This window comes from Amblyomma americanum, chromosome 1 (genome assembly GCF_052857255.1).
Source record: "Amblyomma americanum isolate KBUSLIRL-KWMA chromosome 1, ASM5285725v1, whole genome shotgun sequence".
Taxonomy (NCBI): Eukaryota; Metazoa; Arthropoda; class Arachnida; order Ixodida; family Ixodidae; genus Amblyomma; species Amblyomma americanum.
In genome coordinates this window covers 122,594,501-122,615,563 of record NC_135497.1, presented here as the reverse complement: position 1 = coordinate 122,615,563, position 21,063 = coordinate 122,594,501, and the positions used below count along the sequence as shown (strand labels likewise).

The window sequence follows — 21,063 nt, the reverse complement described above, 5'->3', positions numbered from 1 at the left end:
ATCGGGGAACGAACTTCGTGTCGCAGCTAATGAGGAGAGTTTGCGAGCTGCTTAAGATCGCTAAGAAGCAGACAACACCGTACCATCCGGCTTGCAACGGCGCGGTGGAGCGACTGAACCAAACCGTGGCCGGGTTCCTGTCGCATTTTGTTTCGCGCGACCAGCGGGACTGGGACTTGTGGCTCCCGTATGCAATGTTTGCCTACAATTCCGCAGCACACGAGAGCACGGGCGAATCGCCATTCTTTCTTCTCTACGGCCGAGACAAGGACCAGCCTAGTGAAGTGCCAGAGGGCCCCCGTCGTGTCCCATACGCTTCACTGGACGACTATAAGGTGGAGCTAGAATCGCGCTTGCAAGTGGCGAGGGACATCGCAAAGGAGGCCTTAAAGAAAGCGGCGAAGCGCAGGAAGGAGGTGCACGATCGCAGTGCTAGAGACGCGCCGTTTAATGTGGGGGACAGCGTGTACATTGAAAACTGCCAAAGGCAGATTGGGCTAGCTCGTAAGTTCCAGACGAAGTGGAGAGGACCGTGCGAGGTTGTCGAGAAGCTTTCTCCGGTAAACTTCAGAGTCCGAGACGTGAACCGGCGCTTGATAAGGATACACGCAAATCGCCTCAAGTCGGCACCGGTTCAGTATTCACGAAATGAGGAAAGGGAAAGCGCGGATTTTGATGGGGACAGAAGTGAAGCGGAGCGCGCAGATAGTTCGCAAGAAACGCCCTCTCCTGCATTTGTTCGGCAGGCGCCAGAGGTGACGGCCAGAATGCCACCGGATTTACTTCATGCATTGCTAGAAGAAGAAGCGCGCGAGGTTGCCGCGCAGATAACGCCAGGAGAGGCTCCTGCCACGAGCCCTCGCGAGTCCCAAAGCAGACAAAGGGGCACAGACTTACTTAGTATGACTCATGAAGGCCGATATCCGCTGCGAAATCGGAAAGCTAAGTCGGAGCGGAGCTTTGAAACAGAGCGGAGTTTTGAACTGGTTAGAATTGTGTAATGCCACAGCTCATAACATTGCTATGTGCTTATGTGTTAAGTTATCGGAGTTGGTAGTTAAACCTTTCTGTCATTAAGTAACACCTTCACAGGAGAGCATGCGGAGCGCATGCAGAACCTGCCCTACTTCCTTTCGTTATCTATATTTTTGTCTGTGCCGTGATCGTGCTAGAAGTGGGAGCTCCTTTATAACTGTGGTAAATTTATTTCGTCCAGTTTGGACTAGAAAGGAGAGGCTTGGGTGCTGAGTTTCATGTTTATCTGTAAAAGAAGATCAGTGCTGCCCCTGGAGACGCCAGTTATGACAGCGGAGGCATATGGTGTTGTGCAGTGGTGTTGAGTGCAGCGAAAAGTGTTTTGTCGGACGCACTGTGCGAGGCGATTCAGAAAGACAAGGGGAGCTGCAGGGACTCAAATGTTCGGAGAACATTCTTCTGGAGGGTGAGCGAGTGTGACATTCCTTGTGTGCTACGAGGTACATTCCTTGTGTGTGCATCGAGTTGGGGCTTAAGGCCGCCCCTCTTTTCCAGCTGCATACCTTCGCAGAAAGCAGGACGCCGGCACACGCGGAAACCGAGAGCCCCCGAGTACATACGGGGAACGAAAATTGTCGCTTGACGCACGGACCCCCTCCCCCCCCCCCCTTTCGACGTGGGCTATCGCCGGGAAGGCACCCACAGCTTCCCGCCGTGCCTCGTGAACAAAAGCGCATTCCCAGGAGGGCCGTGACGGACACCTGTCATGGCGGACAGGCAAGACTCGCCAAGAATGTGGGAAGACAGGGGCGACCCTTAATCTGGTTTCCCGGAGCGACAGACGAACCCCTTCATGCTTATTAGCTGTGTCCCGCCGTCGGTAGCCCGGCAGCATCGTGGGCCCTTTCGCCCCCTCCTCTGTTGCTGACGGGCGACGCGGACCGATGGTGGGTGGCGGTATGCATGCATGGGGCAAGGATTAGCTCCGAAGGGAGAGCCTGTGGATACTCTCACTTGAGAGAGAGTTGCGGCGTTTTTGTTTATTTAGTTTGTGTTGTTAACAAGACTCTGGGTTCGAGGCTAAGCCCAACCCAAGGCGTTGTCCCCATCTCGCATGTTATTTTTGATTGGAGAATTGATGCTTTGGGCGAGCCACTGAAAATGACCGCCCTTAGTCCTTTGTTAATCAAGTGCTTAAAAGCGCATGTAAACGGATGCAGTCCAGTCTGAGCTGGGGCTCCATGCTTAGCATGTAATGTGATGCTACTTAGGCACTAACCTGCCCGGTCGATGAGTAAAGTAGTGCAAAGTTTGTTCTTTTGTAAATTCAGTTCTGCTTTTTCCAGTTTAACTCTCTGTATATGTATGTTGTAAAAATATGCTCTGCTGTCATCATCTACAAGCTCGCCTCCTGTTCATCTTCCAAGCCGAACGACACTAGAGGAAGGGTTTGTGAACCATCCTCGAAGAAACGGACGACTATTGAAATTCTACTGCATACACGTTCAGGACGACATCGTTCGCGAAGAGGGCCTTCAGCGCCGAAGCCCGACGGCGTGCAGCTTCTGCCAGCAACCGCTCGAGCCCAACTCCGGAGCCACTCCATCGCCCCCATGAAGTCGTCGGCACGTAAGCTCGGACGCCCCAGCCTCTGATGTATAATCTTAATCATGTGTAATTATTGAATATACCTGTTTGTTTAAACTGAGCCATACGGTGTCTCTTTGCCTCTCCGTCCCGTGTGGACCTGCGCATTATGGGGGTCATCACACTACTCAAGTAACAAAATTCAACAACACCACAGCCGCGCGCCCTACACCCACTCCACTATGACGCGCATATATACTTCCTCCGCATTTATACATGCCATTTCATCGAGCCCTCATTTGGAGTCAGTGGTGCTTAGAATTTGAGCTCAAATTAATTGAATTTGCAAATTATGGGAGAAGCAAATCGTAGTCATACCTGGGCGCCCCAAACCTGCAACTGTCATTTAATGCGAAACCCTAATAAGTCACATCATATTAAAAAAATGCACTTGACGAACAACTACAAAGTTGTTCATAAAGGCTGAGAGCACCCTGGCACCCATGCACATTTAAGGCATCCATGGGCGCATTAACGGTGTCGGCGTGCTTAACGCGCCCTTTTCCAAGAAAACAAGAAAAATTAAGGGCGTGGAAAGGGTGTTCTCATTAGTGCTACGCCCTTGAGGGTGCAAATTTTTGCACTGCGCACAGACAAACACCTCCAAACCAGCACATTCAAAACAATCGACAGTGCTTCATGCTGCAACGGTAACTGCAACATCCATTGTTCGGGTGTTTCAGTCAACCTTACGCCACTTTTGTTAGGTGTAATAGTGGGAGTTATGAGCGCATAACAGCACCCTTGAAGGTGTTTTTTTTTTACAGCGCAAGCCTGAAAACACTTGACTGCCATATGTATTCACTTCCGTTCTCTCCAAATACGAAATAATTCAATATTGTCGCGAACTGGCATTTCTTCTTCTTTGGAGCTCTGCAACTTCCTAATTGAACGCCATCTCTTATCTGGTAATTATTTTTCGCTCAGTAATCTGACTTCCGGTTAAGCAAGCCATGAATGATACTCCCACTTACGCGAGACGATAAGACGACCTGCAACAGAGTTGTTTCCATCTTCGTACTATAGGCATCGCGTTTAATTTTAAATCTCCAGAGTGCGCAGACAAGAAAAAAAAATAGCGCGGGAGTTCTCTTGGCAGAAAGAACAACGAAGAGCAGACAACCTACGCCGCGTATTCCTACGACGAGGAAGACAGACCCGAACGTCACGATGAGCGCAAGTACGCACTTGTCTTTTTTCGTTTCTCAGAACGCGTTGCGGTTAATTTGAAATAACGCTTCCTCCCTGTCAAATGCGAACGTGTGAGCACCGTGGAATAAGGTTTGTTCCTGGAGCTCATGCTTACCGGGTAGTTTTGTCTTTTCACTTAAATATGGGAAATCATTACCGGTTCTACAGGTCGTTACGGAAGCCGTCTGCCGTCAGCTGTAGGTGCCCAGCAAAGGACACCGCGTTTTTAAGCGCACGTACGAAGCATGGTTCAGCGCACACGAAAAATTACCAGGCTGTGCATTCACTTTCTCGGGCATCTCTCATTTGGACGAAATGCTTGGCCCAGAAGGCGATGATCGAGCTTTAAGCAAACTGAAATTAAGCGAGAAAGTGTCGCGGATGCCCCGCACTAGGAAGGATCGCGCAAAAGTTAAGCTGTCACACCCAGCGATTCTGAACAAAAGCATCTTTGAGCGGAAAACCATTTATGAACGCAATTTTTTCATGTAATGTAAGATTTCACTATAACAATCAATATATCTACAGATCACCCGACGGCAGTCTTGAATTTTTTTTTTCTATTAACGCTTTTGCTATCGCCAAAAGCTTTCCCCATTCGTTTTTTATGAGAGTCTTAACTTCTTAACTGTTAGATGCGACCGATGGAAACACTTTAAGAGAAAGATTTGCTATCATATCAGAAGAATGGACCACTACCTTTAATATTAACGTAAAAGTATGCTACAATTTCGGAATTTTCAGTATTTTCGTCCGGTATTGCTGGACTTGACTGCTCATTAGGCGGCTGTTTTTTTTTTAATAGGAAAAATTAGGAAAAATGACGGGGCGGCTTCTGGACGACATAAAATGTGTCCGGTATGGTATGCTGGTACATGTGGGCTTTAATGGACGGCAGCTACCCGTGAGCTAAGAGACGCCGTAGCGCGGGGCTCCGGAAGAATTAGTCCGCCTGGGGTTCCTTTACGTGCGCTGACATCGCACAGCAAATGGGTGCCTTTTGCACATCGCTGCAATAGAAGCTGCCGTGCCCTGGATTCAATCCCGCGTCCTTTGGCTCAGCAGCCAAATGTCATAGTCACGAGGGGTCGAAAGAAAGGGGCAGTTGTGATATGTCCGCCGAGAAGCTAGAGCACGAAAAAAGTGCAGTTTGCCCAAATATGGGTAGTTATATCCAAGATTATGAATTCCAGGTGATGCCAAAAAATACGGCAGTGCGAAAGCTTGGCGAGGTGGCGTGTTGAAGTCAACCACTCATTTGCAAGTTGGGGTGCGGGTTGGCGTTTCAAAAGGACGGGAGTCAGGCTGCTTCTGGAAGACTTTTGAGGGTGTACCTATCCCTCCCGAAATGAAATGTGGAACATTATATTGCTGGAGTGAAGCCAAGTTTCGACAGGGAATGGAGTGAAACAGCCCTCCAATGTGTTCATGTAGACTCACGGGCACGTCACTGTCAGGACAAACCCAATATTGGTACTTAGACACCGTCCACTACCAATGTCAAGCAAAACCATTATTGTTACTTAGATACCGACCGTTGAAAAACGTGTCTAAGCATCTTGGTTGAAGCTAAACAGGCACTCATCGTCTCAGCAGCAAGCGCTGGAGCATAACGTGCGTAACATTCGTTCGGGACATGGTGGATGCGTGATAAGTTACCTTCTCCTTAGAGCATCGAAACTGTGAAAATTGAATAAAGAGCTCAACAGACCCTGGCGCGGCTCACCACCACTTCGGTGCGACCAAGGCTGTGCCAAGGAAGCCACGAGCGCAGTCGTCCGCGTCAGTAAATCTCTCATCCCCTCCGTTTTCAGCAAACAAGGAAACAGTGAATGAACGTGAACGTGAGTGTGAGTGAGCGGTTTCGAGTGAGAGTGAGTGGTCATGAGTGCGAGTGTGAGTGGTTGTGAGTGTGAGTGGACATGAGTGTGAGTGTGAGTGGATTTGAGTGCGAGTGGCCGTGAGTGTGAGTGTGACTGAGCCGCCTTTCATGGTGTCGTGGTATGGAAGCCAGAAAGAAATGCTGTAGGACCCTTGCAATGGAGCGCGCGCACGCTTTGTAAGAATTTTTACTGGTAAAGACATGCGGGCTGCACGAGTCTCACAAATGGCGGTAGAAAGCTAGTTTTACTGTACGACGCGCGCGTGCTAGTGGTTGCATTGGAGGAAAAAAAAGTAATGTTTCCCTGAACATTAAATTTATTCCTTGACCGTCCGTCGTGTTTCCCGCATTCTTGTTGAGTGCAGACTGTTGTTTGTAGTTACATAAAGGGGCCCTGAACACATCCCTTGAGCGTGGCTGTAGTCATCATGATATGACAGGTAGAGTATGCCACCACGAATATCTCATCAAAGTTGTAGACCTTCAATTTCTCCGCTCTTGTTGCGAGTTACGAAAAATACTCTTTCGGGGCGGCATCGCACGCAATGCAACACATGCTTCAGTGTCCCTCTTGCGAACCGTCATAAACGGCACTGTACTCTAAGAGAAATAAGATTACCTTGTTAGGACGTCTCTTGAGTATTTGCAAAGGCAAGTGTACGGGCAGATGCCTGCGCCTCTAGAAGCTCGTGATAGGCAGCTTCCCTTTGGAGCGAACGACGAAATTTTCCGGGCAGTGGCACGCTGAGCAAGCCGACTGCCAGCGAAAATTACGGCACAGCGCCAGCTGCCCTCGCGCACTCTAACAGCAACCCCTTTCCCGCATGAGACCCATGCGTGAACGCTGGCTGCGCGGTTCGTTTTGACGAGCTCGACAAGGTCAAACGCATCGGTGCGCGCGCGCGCACTGCACGGCTGGTGCGGAGCAACACAATAGAAGTGGTCGCGCAAGTCGAAGGGAGCTGGCACAGTCGGTCGAGCGGTTGCAGCGACGGCAGCGGCGGCGACGTGCGACAGAAGTTTAGCAGCGAGACATCAGAGACGAGCCTACCGCCAGGAGCGATGGGGTTGCTGGCGGCCCTAGCCACGGAGCTCTACATGAGCACGTGCAAGTGGTACGACCGAATCATCAACTTCCGCACCTCCGTAAGTGGCCGCCTCCCCCAAGCAGATCTTGGGCCCGCGACGTGCGTACTTGCGTGGCAGCACTGTTACGCACCGTCACTTGCGGTTGTGTCAAGTTTTACCCTCGGGGCAGGTTGCTGGCACGAAGGCCAGCCTGTGTTCCTAGCATCTTGCACCGGACTCGTTGATTCCCTGCGACAGAAGCCATATGTCTTCCCACGTGTTACAGGGTATCGACTAACGCAGTCGAACATTCTTGATATCTGCGCCCATGATATTCCTCGCCACACATTGTCAAAGGCAAACGGCTTCTACCGTGCGTCCTTGCTCTTTTTAGCGGCGTCGTTGGTGATGTCAGCGCGCTCTCTACGGAGCCAACACTGTAGCGATAGAGTGCCCATATGCGCTCATCTATCTCTTTTATACGTTCTACAATAGCTCTGTGTCTGCCATCTGCGTTAAATTAAGCTAGGCGCATCAAGCTAGTTCATTTTAGCAGACAGCGCGAAAGGCAGTAAGAGAATAAGGCAGTACGGGTTATATATGTATACGCGTTTGCTCGGGTATGCGTCCAGAAAAAGTTGCGTATCGAATGCTTAAACAGCGCAGAGACACTGGATGAAACAAAGAGCGCGCTGTACAAGCGCTGACTCGCAAGTGGCTTTTTTGTTATTCGGCATAATTATTCCCGTCTCAGTTATTCATTGTCTTATTTTGCTGTTAATTGCAGAAAAGGTGATCGCACTCCTCAATTTTCTAACACTGTCGTTCTCGGCATGCATAAAGACCAGCTAATACGTGAAATTTTATAAATATCCAGAGCAACAAAGACGCTTGAATAAGTAATTCGTCAGTAACACTCTGTGATAGCCGCCACGGTGGCTCCGTTGTTATGGCGCTCGGCTGCTAACCCGAAAGACGTGGGTTCGATCCCGGCCGCGGCGGTCGAATTTCGATGGAGGCGAAATCTTAGAGGCCCGTGTGCTGTGCGATGTCAGTGCACGTTAAGAAACCCCAGGTGGCAGAAATTTCCGGAGCCCCTGATAGCCTGAGTCGCTTTGGGACGGTAAACCCTCATAAACCAGTAACACCCTGTGATAAAGATATTGTAAGGCAAGATTTCACGGACCAGGTTTATTCCAACCCGCTGCCAGAGACGCGCCCCTAGAGAACAACCCAGTACGCGCAGGTGAAAGAGGAAGGCGCAACCAGGTAGATGAAAATGACGAAGGCGCATACAGTGCTCACGCGCTGTTAACTATTTATCCGGCAAATCCATGTAACACCACTCATGCGCATGTACCAAGGGGAAGAATGCTTTTTCGGGTTCATGTGCGTGATGAGTTGTCTTTTTCTTTGTGCTTTAGTGATTTGCTAGTTAGAATAAGCAGGCTATATAAGTGGCGTTTCTCCAAATAATGAAAAAGAGAGTTGTGAGCCAGCGCTGTACTGAGGGCTCCTTGTTTCGTACTGTATCTCTTTGTTGTTTAAGCTACGAATCGCTACCAACTTGCCCAAATCGCAGCCTTAATTAAAGTGGCGTATTACAGCGTCATTTCGAAACTATATATAGCACTCACAAGCTTTCAAGACACATATACCGCATATTCAACTCACTAGCGCACCACCCACTGGTGTCACTGATCACATAGAAGAAAAAAAAAAGTACATACTGTCTCTGAATAGCCTGCTACCTGCATGCTTCCATGTTACAGGTGCTAGGGCTATATTAATGTACAGAAAATATTAATCCGCTTTCTTTATAACGCACCACGCAAGCGTTTTTGGATCTATATTCTTTTCCTCTGGCTACGAAAATGTGATGAATGCTCTGATTACGGTGACAAATGCATTTGAAAGCTTGCTTGCTTGATTTGGGCTTCATGACGCTAAAGGTTACTTTAGAATCGGTCGGCTTGATATCTGAAATGGTCATATGACGATTTTCGTGTTTTTTGCACCTGGAACAAAAATATGTCGAGAACACAAACATGACACACGATTATAGTATAGAGTGGTATATAAGGACACGATTGCTGATTTTGAAGCATTGGTAAGCGAAACGAACTGGTCCGAGATATACAACTTGACGGATCCTGTTGAGGCGTTCAACTGTTTTGCTGCCATAAGCAAATAAATTTATTACAAAGTTTTTTTTCTTTAAAAGAGACTGCACGAAGCAAGAAATGCCGGAAACCATGGGTTGACAACATACTTTTAAAACGAATCAAGGGACGAGATAGACTTTTCACTGATTTTATGAAGACAAGGCAACCAGAGTACTTAATCAAATTTAAAAAGGGTAAGGAGCAAGTTATGTCGTGGTATGAAGTTGATATGAAAGGGGACTGGTACTTGTCTGTTCCTTTTTGTCAGCCTCTTAAACGGACCTTCTTTATACCTTTTCTGTCTGAATAAAGCTGCAGCATTACATGCACGTTTGCTCGGCCCCTTTGTATGCGCGAATTTGGGAGATTCAGTGACCAGAAATGTGATCTTTAATCTTAAAAATAATTTTGAAGTACCAGACTGGAGTTACAGACGGGGAAAAAAATGATACTGGCGTGGACACTCAAAAACGAAGAAAGCCGAAAAGGATGCGCCGCGGATCGGCTACTGAGAGGCACTCGTGCAGCTGATACACGGAACGAGGAAACTGCAATGGCGCATTTCTCGCATGTCTGGTGTTCAAATGAAGGCATCTGTTTATTTCGCAGCTTGTTTACGTTCCGCTTCGCGTACGCCACGTAATAACTGAAGCCAGGACTGCGGAAGAAAGCAGTCTCCATACGTTACGCCTCAGGAGTTCTGTCATTTCTTTTGCAACCTGGATTCCGCGTACACCACAAATACCCGAGGTCCAACTTTCCATATTTGTAGCATAGTGCACGTCTGACTCTAACCCCCATCGATTCCGGGGCATCTTGAGTGCACGCAAAGTGAAAAGCTGGACTTGTCCCATTTTTTTTTTTAATGTGTCTTTCCACTTCAAAGCTCATCACATGCCTGCGATTACTGTACACGCGCAGTGAGCACGAACTATAACTAAGTTTATGTCTACCCTTATTTAATTTTTTTTCTTCAAAAGTTAGTATTATTGCTTACTGTCTCAATTAATAATGACGCCAAAACGATGCGACCTTGACGGAACCGAAGAAAGAGGAAGGGGCCTTTCGTCAAGGATATTGTCTACGACGTGCGAGGTAATGTGCATGTGCAAAAGAAGCGCGGTTATTCTATTTCGCTGAGAAAAAAAAATTATCTGCCTTCCGAAGTTCCTGCAACGCTTTTGGGTTAGCTGCGATGGTTATACACCCACTAGACCGCAGCGGTGGCCAAGTGGTTGAGCATCCGCCTCGTATGCGGGAGGTGCGGGGCTCGATCCCCAGTGCCGCCGGGTACCCACCGGTGATACAATGGGTACAAGCTTTCCCCTGGTCTGGTGCTCGGCTTATTTAGGGTGAAATGCTTGGGAAATGGGTCTCTGACCCCACCTTGAGAAAAAGAAAAAATACCTTGTGACATGGCGCTCTTTGGCCATAGCCGCCCTTGCGCCATAAAAATCCATAATCATCATCATCATTATACACCCACTGTCGCGTATACAAGCAGTGTGCCTGGACCAAACCACACTCGGTCACAAAACGTTATTCGCTGCGCCCTTACCTAAACTGGCAGTCAAATACTTGTTTCAGTGTTCGATACCATATCGTGATCACACGCTGGTTGTGAAGGTCGCCAGACAAAAGAAGTAAAAGAAACGCTTGCTTACACCGTTGTTCTTACCGCACTCAGGCTGCGAGAGGACACGTACCGTGTGTAAATTTCGTAACACAAACTTGATTCGACCTTGTTTGGAAAGAGACCAACAGAAGCGCCAGGTGGCTGTAGAAGACTTGCCTTCTCGCACAAAGTCTTCGACGCCACCATGACGCCGGTTCTGTGCAGTCATTCTCAAGAAATACGCAACGGACGAAACTTATGCGAAGAGCCCTCCATTTCAAACGTCTCTTGATGTATACTGGATGTGATGGGCCAAGGCCACTGCAGCCGAGTGGAGTGCTGTCGCTCGGCACGCCGAGGCCAATCGACTTATGCGCTTAGCACGAGTGCAGCCGCAAACAGCGAAGAATTAATGCCCACGTATGGTTTGTTCTGAAACAATTCCTTGAAAACGTCTTGCGATTCCACGCCAGCGTCAACCTGTGCCATGAAAGGTGACAGTGAGCGAAAGGGTACGGTAAAATTATGCCAAGCGGCAATGCCGGAAGATTAGTTATTCCAGCGTCACACTCTGCGGGGGAAGAAGTAATAGTAGTCACACGTTCGTCGAAGCCTGTTTGTCACCTTGAAGACACGTGCTATAGACGCTGGGCTATTAATACATGGCAGCTTGTTGAAGGTGTTTTGGCTAACGCGCTCGACGCTACGCAAGTCTCTCGGTCCAGCCTCCGCGCGTTGGGCAGTGTCTGAAAGCTTCATCTCCAAAACCCATAAATGGTGGCGCTGTAAGGGTTCTTAGTTGAAAAAAAAAGTTCGTATATTTGGCTATCTGTAGCTTGAATTAAAATGGAGTATTCGTCGACAAAACTCGAGAGGAAGCTGCTTCTGCTGCTCACGAGGCATCCGGTTTCGCATAGATTTTGCTATTACTGCGATGATTGGGGCATTCTGATATCTGCGCATATACCGGGATGCAGAAGCGTCTGCCAAAGTCATGACGGACCAGAAGGGTTGATCCCCGGGCGCCCGGCCGGAACTCCCCCACAGTTCTCAAATGTGGCACTAGGTGAAATAATAATAATAAACCCGCAGCACGATTACGATATTCGGTAATGCGTTATTACAGCGCGCCTGGTGTGTGTGACTTCAGCGTTTGGATGTAGTTTTTTTTTAATATACAAATTATATTATTTAAACTGCTTTCGCAGCTGGATCTTGTCGACATTGGCGCTGCGCTTCGGCATTGGTGGTGCTTTAGCGATTACGTTTACCGAGTATCATAATCGTGCGGCGAGTTTAAAACAGCTACGCTCTTATTAACCGTCACCGAGTATCGTAAACGTCTCCCTTTCACCTCTACCCCACTCCCGCTTAATGCCTTCCTTCGCGGCAATGTCCAGATGTGTACCCGCTGTATGGCTTCCTCTCCGTAGTGTTTTTGGAAGCATTTAGCGGCGTCTTACGAATGCGCACCCCGTTCCATGCAGACCGCAGGGACGGCCTAGGGGGGGGGGGGGGGGGGGGGATTTGATCGCAAGGAGCAGCTACGCGTGGTCACGTGATCAGGGGAGAGGGAGGAGCGTTCGCGCTCCACCTGAAGACGAAAAAGGTAGCGTGAGGTACGTGCATGGAATGTTCACGTGATCTCTTTTACAGCAACACTACCGGCTCGGACGCTCAAACGGGCCATTAGCAGCTTCACGGAAAAAGTTGTAGGACTTACATCACACCACTTGCCGTGAATAGTAAGCGATTTTGCATAGAATATCTGGAATGCTTCACCAAAGGCATAAGCTTTGCTGTTTCTAATCGATTCTCTACGCCTCGAGCGATCGCTGTTCCTTTGCTGCGCTAATGTAAGAATTGCGTCCTATTTTTTTTCTGCGTCAATCCGTACGCTTTGCGTAACTTACACTTGCGTCGGGAAATATTTAAACATACGAGCCAATCTTCCTAGGAGTGACTTCGACCGTCTATACATTCCTCCTGCTTATTACCTGAGCTGGAGGCTGCGTGAGAACCCATGGAAAGCGGCAAGGTGGAGAATGCGCCGAGCGGAAGTCTTCACCGTCTCTGAAACAGAGAAGTAAAAAAAAAAATCCCCTGAATGCTGCGGTGGCACAAAAAAGTTAGTGCCCCTCCCCCCCACACACACACAAAAGAAAAGGAAAAAAAGGTGAAATGCAGAAAAAAAAAGACGAACCCATCTAAATCAGAGCGTCTAATTACGACCACTTTTCTTAGCTGTCACATATTGAGCTTTTAATTCATTTAAAACCTCATGGCTTAAAGCTAGGGCTGTGAGAATATTCTGAATTTCGAATACGAATCGAATACGCTTGATATTCGGTTCGTGTTCGAGAAATTAATATTGGAGAATTTTCGAATATTCGAAAATTCCCGAATACTCGCCAGCGATCGCATACCTGCATGACATACCGGCGTATAGCGGCGTGACAACGATAGGAGGGCTTCTGTCGCTAGGTTAAGGAATGGCCTGGCCGCGTAGTTTCGGTTTCTGAACGTCGCCGTTCGCCCGTGGCGACGGTAGCTGTCGGCCCGCGCATTCTCCGATCCGATAGTCCAGTCACAGCTATGCGCCGCTTTCGGACGCCGACTGGCCGCGTCGCTGGTCGTTTCTCTTTCCTCTTCAGAAGCTGTCTCGCCGTTCCGACGCCAGTGTGCGGCTTTCCGCCCTCGCTTACGTTCGCGTTGTTCTTCCAGCACGCCGAAACTGAGCGCTCGTCACGGGCTGTGTTTGCGCGATGGAGCAGCCTCGTAAGGCTGTATCGCATTTTTTTTTAGGGGGGGGGGGGGGGCATGCGCGGGGCATTTTCTAAATCAACCTTCGGATAACCTTCGGGCATTTCTTCCGCTCCCTTGAACTGCGAATTAGGTTTTACTAGACATCGTGTTATTTTTTGTTGCCAGTCTTGTCATTTTATGAATTTCACTATGCATGACCACATTACAGGTTGGATACTGTTATGCTGTCTAATCAAGTAGTGTACATTTCTGTGCTTATCATGTTTTTATACGATGCCGGATCAGTATAGTTTTGCTTATTTCAGTGGCAAAGACCGTATACTATGTTGAAAAAGAAAGGGGGGGGGGGGACAACCACAATTGCTTGTTTATCATTTGCTGAATTTTTTTTTGTACTGAACAGGTATTCGATCCGATATTCGAAGCGATTTTTTCTTCATATTCGTAATCGAAAATTTTAATATTCTCACACCCTTACTTAAATCTCATACCTCACACATATGGGAGTCGTCACCTCGCACTCGTAGCCTTCACTACACCGTCGACAAGTCGCGAGACGTAGTATAGACAACCTCCATTCTTTGGGCCTGGATTACGGAACTAGAAAGAGTGCCACAGCGCTTTTCGTTCCAGAATGCAGTGTATCCCAAAATCCAGGGGTTGAAACTGAGGGGCCTTTTTTTTTGTCTTAAAGGCACACTGGTAATAAATAGCAGTTGGCCTATATTGATTGAGTACTGAGCTGTAATCCCAAAGACAAGTCACCGAAAATTGAGCTTTTATTAAGCTAGGAAAAAAAACATACAGGTGTCATCATAGCCAGCCCACTTCGCAAATAAAATACTTGCGAAATCGGATTTTTTAGCGCGAAAGCATAAAAGATAAGACGGTAAGATTACGCTGAAGATTATTCAGTACTACTTGTACGCAGTAACAACATTCAGGGCGCTCATTTAGGACGAGTAAGGTACAGTTACAAACTGGAATACCTGAGCCCCTCCGATTTGCTGACGATACTGTCCTACTAATCAACTCGGGGAGTCAGTTACAGAGAATGGTTGAGATCATGGGCGGGCGATTGATGCAACGCCCGGTTGCATCAGTTACTACAGTTAACGCAGTTACCGTATTTACCCGAAAGTAACGCGAACACAAATGTAACGCGAGGGAGGTCGACTTTGGTGGCGCGAAACAGAAGAAAGAAATACATGCGACTGTAACGCGAGGAACAAGGCTGCAGTGCACTGAAAGTTGCGTAGACGTTTACGAACAAAAGTACCTCAAAAAAACGCGAGGGGCGACTCTTCTCTTCTATTTTCAGTAAAAAAAAAAAGCACGTTACCTTTGAGTAAGTGTGGTAATATGAGCAAAACAAAGTTATGATTTCGCAAACAAGCATTATCTCACCTCAGCTCGTGAGGCACCGGAAATAGCCGAGGAATACGTATATATATATATATATATATATATATATATATATATATATATATATATATATATATATATATATATATATATATATATATATATATATATATATATATATATATATATATGCATGCATGGCAAGTGCAGATCATAAACGAGAAGTTAGCCGACGAATAAGAGTTGCGTAAAGTGCACTTGGCTGTCACACACAAATTATGAACAACAAGTTACCTATGCCCCTGAAAAGAAAACTACTTAACCGGCGCATCCTGCCAGTACACACCTATGGGGTCGAAACTTGAAGGCTAACAAAATGGTGAGAAATCAGGCTTAGAACAATGCAGCAAGCAATGGAAAGCAAAATGACAGATGAGAGCTAGAATAAAAGTAGCGTGGGGTTAGATAAAGCAAATAGATTATATTCTATAGCTGAAACTATACGGCAGAAAAGGATATGTGCAAGATGGGTGACAGAACAGCTACCAAAGGAAAGGGAAAGTATAATCGAGGGAGCAGTGAGCCAGACGGAGTGATGAGCCCAGGACATTTTTTTTTTTTAAGCTAGTAACATGGCCACGGGTGACGCAAGACACACAAGAAACATACACTATGAAAAATTTGTTCTCTTACCCTTTATTTCGGCTGCTTGCGATGATATGACAGATCGCTGATGGGATGTTGTTGTTCTTATATTTTTTTCTGACCTGAGGGAGGGTGAAAATCGGGCGATAATTTTTGTTATCTCAAATCTGGGTTCAAATCAGGTTATTCAGCAAGAAAAGTCCGTAACTTGGTTTCTTTTCTCGGATTTTTTTAAAGAGCAAAAGCAGATTACTATGAGCCATCGTTTTTGAGTGGGACAAACTAAAAATGCTCTCTTTTGCTCATTATTTCACAAATGGTATGGAAACGGCTGGCTCCACTAAAATTCCGTTTCCAGAGCAGATATTTCTTTTTCTTCTCATTTATTACACTTATTTCGTCGTGTATATTACCATCTCCTGCGCAACGCTTTCGCGTCAATGAAAGACATGCCTGCCTTTATTTGTACACTGAAAAGTATTCATTCAGCATCAAAGCGGCCATTTTAGAAGCAAGCAAGGGAATCTGAGCAGGACGTCGTGGTAGCACTTGATGCAATTATACCACTACCAGTAAGACGTTTGATCAGCACCCATGTTCTGACGTCTCGTTTCTAAAACTGCTTTTCGAACTTATCCTCAAATCAGGCCGCGTCATGAGTAACAAGCGGTAAAAGAGGTTTAAATCATCAGTTAACTTACACTATCCCTCTGGAATAAGCGCTAGATATCCACTAATTTTCATAACTTTACTTTTGTACGCTGGAAAACTACGTCGTCTATAGAAAACGCATTCGCTAGAAGACGAAGACGCACCTCTCCAGAGTGCAAGAATCCGGTAAAAACGGGTTTTACCCGAAAACGAACGGCTCTGAGCATATCTCACCTCAAGGACTGTTTGTTCAGCTAAAATTTTCGTATAAACGCAGCAGGTGCCATCGACTAAAAAGCCACAACGTTGGATGAAAGGCTTGAAAGTGTAAGATGTGAAGAGAATTAAGGTGTCGTCCCCGCTTACAGTCTGACTTTTTGCAGTTGCTTATGTCATTGAATGGCTGACTGCGGACGGACAGACCTTATAAGCAAGAAGAGATTTCTGAACGCTCGAATGACAGCACAGCGCAAGGGTGCTCAAGTAGAGCGAATAGCTTGCATGCATGACGGCAGAATGTGCACAGGCAATTAACTGTTCTGTCCATACCTTCACTTTGCTCCTCGCATTTGGCCGAGCGACTAAGCCTGAGGCTGCATTCAGTTTGAGCTCACAAGTGCAGCGTCATAATATGTCAGGTACAATAATAAACAAGCTACTCTTTGGATGAGTATAGCTTAATGACCTCTCTCGGAGGTTTCAATACGCGCGGTTGATCCTCAGTTTAGTATTGAGCTCATTCACGTTGTTGGCCCTGACTGCGGGAAAAATGCAGCGCTCAGCAAACAAGCGACAAGAACTTCCGAGGTAACTGTTCTTACACGTTTCGGCAGTCTCACGTGTATTGTTTTCTTGACCTGCAGCTGGTGCTCTCGGGGTTAAATTAGTGTGTTTTCCGCGCATTTTACGGTACATATACATGATCTCTACACATCACTTCCGCGTCGATTCGAAGTCAAAATAACTGATGTCGGAGCCGGCTACTGAGCGGCGCTGAGCGGGCCGCTGAAATACGGAGGTTCTCCGCTCAGCATCGTAGGTATAACGCACGTTCAACGTGGACTGACGCGCACTCAGCAGCCTAGCAGTTGGCCGCCCGTATACTGCCTGGTGGCACGCGCCGGGAGACAGAGTTGCATGTGTACGCACCTTCTGACCTTCTGCTCTCGAGTCGTCGGCATGCAGCTGTTTGCGAGCAGAACGAGCGAGCGCACTCGAGCTGTCACCTCCGCGTCTGCTTCGCCCAGCGCAACGCACGCACAAATCCCTGCGTCGTCCGCATCGCGAACAAAAGAAACGCGGTTGCTGATGGGAGCCGATCTAATCTCGCTGGCCCTCTCAGCGCGATCGCAACTAGCACCGATTATACGCCGAATGCGCGCGCAGCCCCCTGCGGAGAGAGATAGCCGCGCGGCCAAGCTGTTCCGTTTTGCGGGAACGTCGGACGCAGAACATCGCAGCTGTATTGGCTTTTGTTCGGCTTCTCTCCAGGGAACAATGCCTCTTCGGTGTCTTTAAGCGGTGACGTGTTGACAGGGCGCTTTGAATACCAAGGAGGGGGGGCGACGACATGTGCGCGGCGCTTCCCTCGCCCCTCTCATCCTCCGCTAACACAACGGCATAAAAAATGCCGGAGGCGGAAACACCGAGCGTGCTCAGCGACTGGTCTCCGGGTAATACCCGCGCCTTGGGTCATCGCCCCGCCAAACAAACGATCAAATGGAACCCGCAAGTGATTACGTCGTCATGGGTTCCGCAGTTTCTTTTGTGTACGAAACCGAGCTCTGCGTTTTCATCAGGAGGCCTGCGCCTGTGTGTTTGCGCTGTTTTCCCTTGATTAACTGCAGTTCGGCCCCGAACCTGAGTGTGATGAAACACTTTTGCAACAACAAATGACACTGCATTGTTTGACACCGGCTCTGGGTGCGCACACATAATTTCCCTTCGACTATTATCGCAAAAACCCATGAGCGTCGTATCTCTGTAAGAGAGAGCAGAAAGGGCACGGCAGAGCATTCCTACCTAATCGAATAGACAGTATAACAATATAAAGCTTCCGCAAAACACTAGCCAATAAAATATGTGAGTTTTGGGGAAAACAGTGATGATGCAATCGCGGCCGACGTTACAAAACTAAAGGTTTGAGCAATTTGGAATTGAAAACTATCATTATCAGCTTGAGTAACAAGTGGATTAGTTGATCTTTCTGGGTGGCCGCCAGTGGAGACTGGTGGCGACCTCTTGGGCTCTTGTCACGGCCTGTAGTTGTGTTTCCAAGTCGGAGCTCAGCAGCAAGGTCTCCCACGGGCCCGCGTGCCCGAGCCTCTGAAGCGACATTGGTGGGCGATATGTCGGACAGTCCCAGAAGATGTGGTGACGCGGTTTGATGGACGTCACTGCGCGCGCAAAGAAGGCGCGCGGTTTTCAAATTGCACGAGAAATGATAAATATTTGTTGAGCCACAGTGGTGACGGCAATCGCGTTTTCGAAATTCTAAATGCTCATATGACTGTTACTAGTGGCTAGCTACACATCTCTAATTGCAACCAGGCGTCTATATGTAACTGTAATCAGTTCACTACTTAACATGGTTCATCTCCTTTCTGGTTTCCGCCAACACTAGTATTTCGATGCCTCAAAAAGCGTCCCTTTACCTCAGAAAAAGTATTTTAAAAATTTAGTGCCGGGCTTCCCTGAAATACTTGGTATAGTATTCTTTCCAGTTCTTTTTTTGGAAATTTCCAGCATTTTGCGAAGTGCCCATCAGCAGTCCCAGCCGCGAGTTCACCACGTGCGCTGAATGATTCCCGCCTCCCCCAAAAACGAGAAGGGTGTCGGTATATATCTTCGATTACGCAGCATAAGCAATGGCTGTGCTAGAAGCCGCAGTTATGACGCCACGGTGCATGGCTGCATCTTGATCGAAATATGTATGATTACTCGAAAGCTAATAATGCAGGAATAGACTCAGCGTTGGAAGCTTATTTTCCTCTTTACGAGACCTTGTAAGAAACTTGCAGTGTTAATGAACTGTGGCTTAGTTTCAAAAACAAAATGTTAGATTTACAGGAAAGGTTTGTTCCGTCATGGGTGCAGTCACCAAGGCGTTGGAAGAATAAGCCATGATTCAATGCCGATTTACGACGCCTTCATAACAAACGCCAAAGAGCGTCTAAAAGCTATAAAAGTAATCGCAGCACCTTGACGAAAACAAACTTGAAGGCGGCTAACAATGCTCTACAGATGGCTCTTGCAAAAGCTAAAAAGGGCTTCCTTGACTCTTCCTCGTCAAGGTTCAAACTTGAAGGCGGCTAACAATGCTCTACAGATGGCTCTTGCAAAAGCTAAAAAGGGCTTCCTTGACTCTTCCTCGTCAAGGTTCAAAAAGAACCCAAATGAATTTTGGCGATACGTTAAGCGCAATGGTAAAGATTAAGGTAAGCATTCCATTCATAGCGCACAATGGCCACCTGATAGATGGCAGTCTTGAAAAGGCAAACTCCTTTAATGATTTTTTCAGTTCGTTATTTCTGCCAAGCACAACTTGTGACATCCCTTATCAACCAGTTCAGCTTAATCCTATGGCGTCCATAGAAACAGATGAAAGGGGAATTACTGCATTACTTCAACGACTAGATGTGTCCAAAGCTGGAGGCCCTGGTGGTTTGTCCAGTGGCCTTTTAAAGATGTGTGCCGAATCTGTATCTCCTTTTTTAGCTCTCCTATTCAAGAAATCTTTGCTCACCAGCTCTCTTCCTACAGTCTGGAAGGTTGCCTGCGTGGTCCCTATTCATAAGACCGGGCCTCGGGAATTAGTCTCTAATTACCGTCCTATATCCTTAATAAGCAACGCCTGTAAAACTCTAGAACACATCCTATATATGAACATAATGAATAATCTCAATCCCTTATTAAATCCAAATCAGCACGGCTTCGGGCAGGAAACATGCTGTGTTACGCAACTAACAGAGTTTGTTCATGAGGTATGCGAAGCTTTGGATCGTTGTAGCATCATTCACTCCATATTCATTGATTTTAAAAAGGCTTTTGACGTAGTAGATCATGGTTTCTTAGTCCACAAGTTGCGTTGTTTAAATGTGAATGAGAAGGTTGTTGAATGGATTAGGGAATATTTAAGTTTAAGGTGTCAGTATGTCACAATAAACGGAGCCAAATCAAATGTAACTTTCGTCACGTCAGGCGTATCACAAGGGTCAGTTTTGGGACCGTTGATTTTTCTTGTGTTTATTAATGACATATCAGAGAATATTGCTTCCTACATGCGACTATTCGCTGATGACTCTGTAGTCTACAGAGAAGTGAAAAATTCCCAGGATTCACTTGCTTTGCAGGAAGACCTAAATGCATTGCACCGGTGGTGCGAACAGTGGCACATGAATAAACATTTGCAAAAAACAGTGCACATGTGTTTCACGAAGAAAAAGAATGTACCCAATTGCGTCTATAACATAAACGGCCACTTATTGGAAACTGTTCTCGAATATAAGTATTTAGGTGTGTACATCACCTCTAAACTATGTTGGCATCGACTTATTATGTTGCTGGGAAAAATTGCAAAATGTTGGATTTTTTGCGCCGTAACACGAGAATGTTTCCGCAAGACTCTAGGGGTTTACTATTGAAAAACGTATATTAGGTCCGCTCTAGAATATGCTTGTACTGTATGGGACCCGCCGACAAAGACCGACAGACAAAAATTAGAGTCCAGAACTTAGCGGCCCGCCATGTTTCTGGGAATTATAGTAAATACATTAGTGTGTGTGTCATAAAACAGGAATTAGAATGGGAACCCCTTGAAGTAAGAAGGAGAAAGCTAAGGCTTAAATTTTTAATAATATATATTACAATAGGAGTGCTATTCCTAGGGAGAAGTACATTTTTCATCCACACTACAGATCCGAGCGGGTTGATCATAACCATAAAGTGCGCGAATTCAGGTCAGGGACCGATATGTTCAAGATGTCGTGTTTTCCTCACACTGTTCGAGAATGGAATGCTTTGTCTTCATTTCTTGTTAATATTTACTGACAATGAAGTGTTTGCATTGTCATTGTGACTGCCCTTGTAATAAT

At 47.0% G+C, this 21,063-nt stretch overlaps 2 protein-coding genes across 5 annotated transcripts in view; one reads left to right on the top strand and one right to left on the bottom strand.

Moving 5' to 3' along the window:
* The window catches only part of LOC144113575 (protein FAM210B, mitochondrial-like), a 48,982-nt gene extending 31,619 nt beyond the window's left edge, over positions 1 to 17,363 (bottom strand). Inside the window, exons 1-3 of one of the 2 annotated variants that reach the window (XM_077646729.1) lie at positions 17,120 to 17,363; positions 15,368 to 15,441; positions 12,541 to 12,616 (exon numbers count right to left, since the gene is read on the bottom strand). In XM_077646729.1, coding sequence (XP_077502855.1) covers positions 12,541 to 12,568 — 28 coding nt within the window. In that variant the 5' untranslated portion in view covers positions 12,569 to 12,616; positions 15,368 to 15,441; positions 17,120 to 17,363. The remainder of the gene's footprint in view (positions 1 to 12,540; positions 12,617 to 15,367; positions 15,442 to 17,119) is intronic. The other variant, XM_077646730.1, reaches the window with a different exon arrangement.
* The window catches only part of LOC144113574 (peptide methionine sulfoxide reductase-like), a 28,712-nt gene continuing 11,351 nt past the window's right edge, over positions 3,703 to 21,063 (top strand). The window contains exon 1 of one of the 3 annotated variants that reach the window (XM_077646727.1): positions 3,703 to 3,802. Coding sequence is in view for 2 of the 3 variants with exons in the window: in XM_077646725.1 (XP_077502851.1) it covers positions 6,758 to 6,841 (84 nt within the window). In the remaining variant the exon portion in view is untranslated. Of the gene's footprint in view, positions 3,803 to 6,553; positions 6,842 to 21,063 lie in introns of those variants that run through there. The other 2 variants (XM_077646725.1, XM_077646726.1) reach the window with 2 other exon arrangements.